Raw genomic sequence first — 10372 nt, forward strand, 5'->3', positions numbered from 1 at the left:
AGAAATAGGAACACTTTTACACTGTTGGTGGGACTGTAAACTAGTTCAACCATTGTGGAAAACAGTGTGGCGATTCCTCAAGGATCTAGAACTAGAAATACCATTTGACCCAGCCATCCCATTACTGGGGATATACCCAAAGGATTATAAGTCATGCTGCTACAAAGACACATGTACACGTATGTTTATTGCGGCACTATTCACAATAGCAAAGACTTGGAACCAACCCAAATGTCCATCAGTGACAGACTGGATTAAGAAAATGTGGCACATATACACCATGGAATACTATGCAGCCGTAAAAAAAGGATGAGTTTGTGTCCTTTGTAGGGACATGGATGCAGCTGGAAACCATCATTCTCAGCAAACTATCACAACAACAGAAAACCAAATACCGCATGTTCTCACTCATAGGTGGGAATTGAACAATGAGATCACTTGGACACAGGAAGAGGATCATCACACACCAGGTCCTATTGTGGGAGGAGGAAGGAGGGATAGCATTAGGAGATATACCTAATGTAAATGACGAGTTAATGGGTGCAGCACACCAACATGGCACATGTGTACATATGTAACAAACCTACATGTTGTGCACATGTACCCTAGAACTTAAAGTATAATAAAAAAAAAAAAGAAAGAAAGCTGATGTAGCTATATTTATCAGACAAAATAGATTTTTAGGCAAAAAGCATAACAAAAAATAAAGAGGGTCACTACATTAGGGCTAAAGGTTCACCAAGAAAGTGCTCAACCTTTTCTTGTTAACTTACTTTAGTATATTTAATGTTTTTATTTAATAAATACATATGTATGAAAAGTACATTGGGCAAAAACTTAACAGAACCATAAGAAAAATAGGTAAATACTAGCTTTATATTGGAAGGTTTTAATGTAACTCAGTAATTGCTAGATTGAGCAGTCTGATAATAAGTAATGTTTCTGACAATAAAAAAATTTAAGAGGCTGTGCATAGTGGTTCACACCCATAAACCTAGCACTTTGGGAGGCTGAGGCAGGAGGATCACTCGAGCCCAGGAGTTTGAGGCCAGCCTGGGCAACAAAGTGAGATCCTGTCTCTCCAAAAAAATTGAAAAATTAGCTGGGCATGGTGGTGTGTGCCTGTGGTCCCAGTCACATGGGAGGCTGAGGCATGGGGATCATTTGCGCCCAGGAGATTTAGGCTGCAGTGAGCTGTGTTCATGCCACTGCACTCCAGCCTGGGCAACAGAGAAAAAAAAAAATGGAAATTTTGTCTACATCATTAACAGGCTTGATCTCATAGGCATGTATAGAACATCACACTAAATAACTGCATAATGCACATTCTTTGCAAGCTTCTATGGGGGAGTTGCAGAAACTATGTAGTAGGCCTTAAATCACATTTCAAACACTATGTTCCTTGACCACTATGCAATAACAAAAAGATACTGGAAAATCCTTGTATTTTGGAAATTAAGAAAAGAGTTAACTAATTTAAAAATCGTAATTGGTGGGGCACAGTGGTTCACACCTGTAATCCCTGCACTTTGGAAGGCCAAGGCGGGTGGATCGCCTGAGGTCAGGAGTTCGAGACCAGCCTGGCCAACATGCTGAAACCCCATCTCTACTAAAAATACAAAAATTAGCCAGGTGTGGTAGTGGGCACCTGTAATCCTAGCTACTCGGGAGGCTAAGGCAGAAGAATGGCTTGAACCTGAGAGGTGGAGGTTGCAGTGAGCTGAGATTGCACCATTGCACTTCAGCCTGGGTGACAAGAGTGAAATTCCATCTCAAAAAAAAAATAAGAATAATAGTAATAATTTTAAAATGTTGTTTAATATAAAAAATTGAGAAATGTAGGTAAAGTAATACCTAGAGGAAAATTTATGATTGCAGTGAGGGAAGAGGAGGGGCTGAAAGTTAATGTGCCAAGTATCTGGTTTAAGAAGTTAAAAAAAAAGAAAAACAAAATAAGTCAAAAGAAAGTAAAAACAAGAAATAATAACAAAGATCTGGAGGAAAATAAACATACAGTTGAGAGGAATGAGTTAGAGACATTATTATACATGCTTCAGAGATTAAACAGATTGCAGGAAGATATTGTGAATAACTTTATGATGATATGCTGATATATTTTTAGAACTTTGGTGAGATGAATACAATTTTAATATTTAACTTACAAATATTTACTCAAGGAGAAATACAAAATCCAAATATTCCTTTAATTATTATGGAAACTGAATCAAGAACAAAAATCTTCCCACAAATTAATTACCAGGCTTTTATGTTTTACTGGTGAGTCCTACCAAACATTCAAGGAACAAATATTTCAGTCTATAAACTATTCCAGAGTATAAGAAAAGAGGGAACACTTTCTAACTCTATTATCTTAATATCAAAACCTGGCAAGGACAGTCTACAGAAAATGTTTTAAAATTGCAAGACATTCTTAATTGTGGATAAAAATGCAAAAATTCAGGCCAGGGACGGTGGCTCATGCCTGTAATCCCAGCACTTTGGGAGGCCGAGCCAGGTGGACCATTTGAGGTCAGGAGTTCAAGACCAGCTTGGCCAACATGGTGAATCTTGTCTCTACTAAAAATACAAAAATTAGCCCGGCATGGTGGTGGGTGACTGTAATCCCAGCTACTTGGGAGACTGAGACAAGAGAAACGCTTGAACCTGGGAGGTGGAGTTTGCAGTGAGCCGAGATCACACTTCCGAACTCCAGCCTGGGTGACAGAATGAGACTCTGTCTCAAAAAAAAAAAGACAAAAAATTCCCAATAGAATAATAGCAACTTGAATCTAATAATGTTTAAAAAGTGAATGCATCATAACCAAGTCAGGTTTATCCCAGAGATTCAACAATTGTTCTTTTTGGTGTTTTGTTTTGTTTCATTTTGTTTTTGAGACAGAGTCTCACTCTGTCACCCAGGCTGGAGTGCAGTGGTGTGATCTCAGCTCACTGCAACCTCCACCTCCCAGGTTCAAGCAATAATCCTGCCTCAGCCTCCCAAGTAGCTGGGATTACAGGTGTGTGCCAGCACACCCAGCTAATTTTTGTATTTTTAGTAGAGACAGGGTTTCATCATGTTAGCCAGGATTGTCCCGATCTTCTGACCTCGTGATATACCTGCCTTGGCCTCCCAAATTGCTGGGATTACAGGCACGAGCCATTGTGCCTGGCCAACAGTTGTTTAATATTTAGAAACTGACATTAGTCCGAGTGGAGCAAGCGAACTGAGTGGTTGTATAGTCACGTCTCAGAAACCGGTTACGCTAGCAGCATGGTTGGCCAACTGACTGAAGAGCAGATTGCAGAATTCAAAGAAGCTTTTTCACTATTTGACAAAGATGGTGATGGAACTATAACAACAAAGGAACTGGGAGCTGTAATGACGTCTCTTGGGCAGAATCCCACAGAAGCAGAGTTACAGGACATGATTAGTGAAGTAGATACCCAGTGGTAATGGCACAGTTGACTTCTGTGAGTTTCTGACAATGATGGCAAGAAAATAAAAAGCCACAGACAGTGAAGAAGAAATTAGAGAAGCATTCAGTGTGTTTGAGAAGGATGGCGGCCGGGCGCGGTGGCTCAAGCCTGTAATCCCAGCACTTTGGGAGGCCAAGACGGGCGGATCACGAGGTCAGGAGATCAAGACCATCCTGGCTAACACGGTGAAACCCCATCTCTACTAAAAAATACAAAAAACTAGCCGGGCGAGGTGGCGGGCGCCTGTAGTCCCAGCTACTTGGGAGGCTGAGGCAGGAGAATGGCGTAAACCCGGGAGGCGGAGCTTGCAGTGAGCTGAGATCCGGCCACTGCACTCCAGCCTGGGCGACAGAGCGAGACTCCGTCTCAAAAAAAAAAAAAAAGAGAAGGATGGCAATGGCTCTGTTAGTGCTGCAGAACTTCGCCATGTGATGACAAACCTTGGAGAGAAGTTAACAGATGAAGAAGTTGATGAAACTATCAGGGAAGCAGATACTGATGGTGACGGTCAAGTAAACTATGAAGAGTTTGTACAGATGATGTCAGCAAAGTGAAGACCTTGTACAAAATGTGTTAAATTTCTTGTACAAAATTGTTACTTGCCTTTTCTTTGTCACTTATCTGTGAAAGGTTTCTCCGTACTGCCAAAAAAAAAATGCATGTATAGTAATTAGGACTTCATAAAAAATAAATAAATAAAACAATTACAATTTGAAAAGTAAAAATTGACTAAGGTAATTTATTCCAGTAACAGATTAAAGGGGGAGAATATGCTTCTTTCAATGGATACAGAATTAGCATTTGTATCTTCATGACTTTTAAAAAAGTTCCTAGGATAGAAGGGAGTTTTCATTACCTAATAATAAAATATCTCTACAAAATCCAACAGTAAACATTATAATTTTAATTGGGATTCCTTGAAAGTATTCATTCCCTTAAGATGAGGAGCAAGACAAGGGAGCCCACCGTCACTTCTAGTCAGTGATGTAGTGGGAGGGACATCCTCGCCAGTAAAGTAAACCAAGACAAGGCAATGACATAGGATCAGAAAGGAGGAGGCAGATCTGTCATTATTCTCAGACAACATATTTGATTGTAAACCCAAAAAGAATGTTCAAATAGATTATTGGCTTTATCAGAGAATTTTCCAAAATCAATTACATTTCTATATTTCTGCACCAACAGGTAGAGCATGTGATTACAGAAAAGATACACTTTACAGAGCATTAAAGCACATACCTAGGAATAAATTTAACAAAAGATACATAAGACCTGTGATTAAAATATATATACACACACACACACACACACACACACACCCCTTATCGAGAGACACTTTAAGAAATTAATGGAGAGGCCTACATGTTCATGGATTAAAAGTTACAGTTTGTGGCCTGGTGCGGTGGCTCATGCCTATAATCCACATACTTTGGGAGGCCAAGGGGGATTACCCAAGCTCCCTAGGGGTTCAAGACCAGCCTGGGCAACATGGCAAAACCCATCTCTACTAAAAATGCAAAAAATTAGCTGGGCCTAGTGGTGCATGTCTATAGTCTCAGCTTACTCAGGGGACTGAGGCACGAGAATTGCTTGAACCCAGGAGGTGGAAGTTGCAGTGAGCTGAGATCACACCACTGTACTCCAGCCTGGACAACAGAGCAAGACTGTCTCCAAAAAAAAAAAAAAAAAAAAAAAAAGTTACAGTTTTGTAAAGATGTCAGTTCTCCCTAAAATTGATTTGTATATTTGAGAGGGTATTAGTTGTTTATTTTTTGAAATGTATATGAAAGAGAGAAGAATCTTTATACTCCTATAAAGAATGGGGATGCCAGTAGGGGGCTGTGTGTGACTTGTCTTAACCAGATTACAAGAATTAGCATCAAGCTAACATGCTTGAGAGAGTGTGATATTGACACCAAATAAAGAAACCTAAAACTGGTCTATATATAGGAAATAACTTACGACCAAGATGCATTGCAATTAGAGGAGGAAAGGATAGACTTCAATAATAACATTAGGACAATCAGTTATCGTGTAGGAAAAAATGGAATTAGATCTGTGCTTCGAACTGTACACAATTTCAGGTTGCATTAAAGACTTAAATATGAAAAGCAAAAGTATAAATCTTTTCGAATACATTAGAGGACCAGATCATTACAGTCACAGTAAAAGGAAAGGGCTTGTCAAATCAAAACCAAAAGTGCAAACCATAAAGGTAAAAACGGATACATTTGACTTGGTTAAAATTAAGAACTTCTAAGATGCCATGAAGATATTGTGGGAGTTTTTTTTTCCCCCTTCGTTTCTTATTCATCAGAGATAGATTCTGAAGATAATGTTATATTGAGTTTGCTTTGAAAATACTCCAGGAAAAAAATGTGAAGAGATGAAACAAATGGTAGGGTGTTGGTCATTATCAAAGCTAAATGATGAGAACATGGAAGTGTATTATATTGTTTTATTTTTTATGTGTGTTTGAAATTTTTTATTTTAAAAACCTTTGTCAGGGCCGAGTGCATTGGCTCACACCTGTAATCCCAGCACTTTGGGTGACCAAGGAGGGAGGATCGTTTGAGTCCAGGAGTTCCAAACCTGCCTGGACAACATAGGGAGACCTTGTCTCTACAAAAATTTAAAAAATTAACCAAGCCTGGTGGCACACGCCTGAGGTCCCAGCTACTCAGGAGACTGAGGTAGGAGGATCACTTGAGCCCAGGAGGTCGGGGCTGCAGTAAGCTATGATTATGCCACTACACTCCAGCCTGGACAACAGAGTTAAGACCCTGTCTCAAAAAAAAAAAAAAAAAAAAAAAAAAGTTTTTTTTGTGTGTTTTTTTTTAAATAATCCATCCTGTTTTATGGTGACTGTCCTGGATTTTCTAGAAGTCTTCTAATATTTTAAAAAACCATATCTCGGCCAGGTGTGGTGGCTTGCACTTTAGCAGGCTGAGACAGCAGGCTCACTATTTGAGCCCAAGAGTTTTAGACCAGGCTGGGCAAAATAGGGAGATTCCATCGCTACAAAAAGATAGAAGAAAAATTAGCTAGGCATGGTGGCACATGCTTGTGGTCCCAGGTACTCAGGAGGCTGAGGCCGGAGGATCGTTTGAGCCCAGGAGGTTGGGGCTGCAAGTAAGCCATGATCATGCCACTGTACTCCAGCTTGGGTGACAGAGCAAGACAGTCTTGAAAATAAATAAATAAATATAAATAAATAAATAACCTTTTCTGAAAAGATCACTTGTTAAGTACATGTCTAAATACAATCTAATTTTTTTCCTGAGTAGCACTTATAAATTAATAAATTACAAAACAGTCTCCTTTAAAAAATACCAGGCAGGGCACAGTGGCTAACACTTGTAAAGTCAACACTTTGGGAGGCCAAGGTGGGAGGATTTCTTGAGCCCAGGAGTTCGAGACCAGGCTGGGCAACATGGCAAAACTCTGTCTCTGCAAAAAATTTAAAAACTAGCCCAGGCATGGTGGCACATGCCTGTGGTCCCAGCTACTCAGGAGGCTGAGGTGGGAGGATTGCTTGAGCCCCTGAGGTTGAGGCTGTAGTGAGCCATGATTCTGCCACTGCACTCCAGCTTCAGCAACAAAGCAAAACCCTGTCTCAAAAAGCCGTAGAGTGAAGACACAAGTCACAAACTGGGTGAAGATGTTTGTAATACATAAAAAGCAGAAAGTTAGTATCCAGATATTTAAGCAAAGAACTTCTAAAATTAAATAAGCAGTTTCTTAGATATGACATCAAAATCATAAGCAACAAAAGAAGAAAATAGACAAACTGGACATGCTCAAAAATTTAAAATTTCGTGCTTCAAAGGACACTATTAAGGAAGGAAAACAACAATCCATGAAATTGAGAAAATATTTACAAATCACGTATATGACAAGGGACTTGTATCTAAAATACATACAGAGTGCTTACAATTCAATAATAAAAAAGATGACTCAAGTTTAAAGATGAGCAAAGGAACTGAGCAGATGTTTTGCCAAAGAAGATATACCATGCTAAGAAGCATATAATACGATCCTAAATACCATTAGACACTGGGGAAATAAAACCACAGTGGTCAGCAGCCACCAGCTTGGAGGATCACTTGAGCCGAACAGTTTGAGACCAGCTAGGGCAACACAACAAGACCCCATCTGTACCAAAAAAAGAAAAAGAAAAAACACAGCAGTGTATCACTTCATGCCCACCAGAATGGCTGTAATGGAAAAGAGACATTGGAACCTGCATGCACTGTTGGGAGGGATGTAAAATGATGCGAATGCTTTTGGAAACAGTTTGACAGTTCCTTAAACGGTTTACACAAAGAGTTGCCATATGACCCAGCAATTAATTTCACTTCCGTATCTATACCCAAGAGAAATTAAAACATAGTTCAAATATTTGTACATCATTGTTTATAGAAGCATTATTAATAATAGCCAAGAGGTAGAAGCAACCCTAATGTCCACAGCTGATGAGTAGACAAATGAAATGTGGGCTACACACAATGGAATATTATTCGGCCATAACAAAGGAGTAGTGCTGCATGCTACAGCATAGATGACCCTTAAAAACATTATGCTAAGTGAAAGAAGCCCGTCACAAATGACCATTGCATGATTCCATTTATATGAAATGTCCAGAATAGGCAAATCTATAGAGACAGACGGTAGTCTAGACTAACGGTTGCCTATAGCTGAGGGATGAGAGATGTAGGGGGTGGTGGCGAAGAGGTATGGGGTTTATTTTTGGGGTCATGAAAATGTTCGAAGATTGACTGTGATGATGGATGCACAACTCAATATAATATACTAAAAACTATTGAGTTGTACATGTTAAAGGAATGAATTGTACAATATGTGAATTATATCTCAAAACTTTATAAAAAATCAATAACAATTCAATAGGAAGATAAGCAAAAGTCTTATCCACGCATTTCATATAAGAAGAAACACGTATGCACAATAGATACTTGAAAGGTGCTCAACCTCAGTTCTAATCAGGAAAATGCTAATTAAGCCACAGTGGAATAGCATTGAATACTCACAATTCACAGAAATTGTAAACTGAGGCAATACTGCTTCTCCACATGTAGAGATGTGGAGAAGTGGGGACGCTCATGCACTGCCAGAGGGAGTGTAAATTGTATAATCACTTTGGAAAATATGATGGCATTAGAGAGATGAAGATGCAAGTGTTTATGGCCCAGCAGTTCCCCTCCTAAGTGTATACCCAAAGAAATTCCACCAGTAGTATACTGAGATCGCATATGTAATCACAGGAGCGTGACAAAATTCAAAGCCACATAAAACTCAACAGTGTATTATATAGGGGTATAAAGATCATAAATCTGTTTTTTTTAAAGCAAACAAGGGAAGGATAAACACAAAATTCAGGAATGGTGAGAATGGGAAAGAACTGGGAGGGTCTAGCAGGGATGCAGGGTGATGGTGAAGTTCCTTTTCTTAAACCTGATGGTGGGCATATAGGTGTATATTGGGATTGAGGGGTTGAGGAGAAGGCAAAGTATTATCTGACAATCTGACATTGAGGGAAAATTTAGAAAAACTCAAAAGCATACATAGAAGAAGTTTTCATGCACTTTAAAATGCTGATAATACACTGTGTTTCTAGAAAAGATGGACATATTTAGCATTTTTTCATTTGAAAAGCAAAAGATAAAATGTTTTTGTCCAAGAGAAAAAAGGAAAGAGAACAACACAGAAAAGAAACAGCAGTAGAACCGGGAGTATTTTAGGAAGGTTTCCAACAAAAGTGGTTAAAATTAAGAGCTTTGCGACCGGGCGTGGTGGCTCACACCTGTAATCCCAGCACTTTGGGAGGCCGAGGCAGGCGGATCACGAGGTCAGGAGGTCGAGACCATCCTGGCTAACGTGGTGAAACCCCATCTCTACTAAAAACACAAAAAAACTAGCCGGGCATGGTGGCAGGCGTCTGTAGTCCCAGCTACTCCGGAGACTGAGGCAGGAGAATGGCGTGAACCTGGGAGGCGGAGATTGCAGTGAGCCAAGATCGCGCCACAGCACTCCAGTCTGGGTAACAGAGGGAGACTCCGTCTCAAAAAAAATTAAGAGGTTTGCACTTGGAGGCGAACTTCATTTATTTGGGCCACCACTTCTTGATTCTTCTGTGATGTTAGATAAAGCAGACATTGCTGCCTGTAAGTAAAACCCCGTGCTGTCATTTCATTCATTTCATGGTTGCCCTTCTCTTTTTCAGATCCTGCTCACACTAAAAGATGAACCACAAACACACAGAGAAACAACCTGTTCACCACTCCTGGGTGCATGACTGAGGGTGAAGCATCCACCAGCACTTCAAGGGGTCCATAGTATTTTCTTTTGCTGCCTCAAAGTCCCCAAAGCCTTCAAGCAGAAGTGGCAGTAGATGGTTGCCAATCAGCCAATGCAGACTTTCACTGGGACAACAGGAAAGCAGATCTTCTGGGTTTTGATGGAACTTGGCAGTGGGGACATTGAGCTGATGCATTATATACCCCATCAGAGCACACGTGTATCTTTTACCCTCCCTTTGCCCCATGCCCCCAACCTGCTTAGGTCTTCTCTGTCCCTTTACTGCTGCTGCACAGAGGTGATATAAAAGAGGCTCTTTGGCTGTTTGTATTTTGCTTCCTCTTCTTTTCCAGATTGCAGTATGAAGCTTTATTTTCTTTGTACAAGCTTAAAATTCCAACATCATCATCCACCAAAGTTGCTCCTCCCTTTTCGGAGGGTCTAGGGGGAAGGAGGAGCATTGAACACAAGTTTCCTAGAGAGAGGAGACAAATTGGTGTACTGTTGACAGTAGGAGCCAGGGTAAAGGCACCCTTTGGAATTACTGATTTCAAAGATTAATAAAGTCATTCTATTTTTA

At 40.0% G+C, this 10372-nt stretch overlaps 1 protein-coding gene and 1 pseudogene across 17 annotated transcripts in view; both read left to right on the forward strand.

Annotated features, from left to right (window-relative positions):
* TTLL5 (tubulin tyrosine ligase like 5) overlaps positions 1–10372 on the forward strand; it is a 300796-nt gene extending 290424 nt beyond the window's left edge. For all 17 annotated transcript variants that reach the window (XM_017880546.1, XM_017880559.1, XM_017880562.1 and 14 more), the window contains one exon: positions 9719–10372. Coding sequence is in view for 5 of the 17 variants with exons in the window: in XM_017880564.1 (XP_017736053.1) it covers positions 9719–9790 (72 nt within the window). In the remaining 12 variants the exon portion in view is untranslated. The remainder of the gene's footprint in view (positions 1–9718) is intronic.
* LOC108534938 (calmodulin-A-like) lies at positions 3236–4031 on the forward strand (annotated as a pseudogene).

Source organism: Rhinopithecus bieti, unplaced genomic scaffold, assembly GCF_001698545.2.
Source record: "Rhinopithecus bieti isolate Rb0 unplaced genomic scaffold, ASM169854v2 scaffold_11380, whole genome shotgun sequence".
Taxonomy (NCBI): Eukaryota; Metazoa; Chordata; class Mammalia; order Primates; family Cercopithecidae; genus Rhinopithecus; species Rhinopithecus bieti.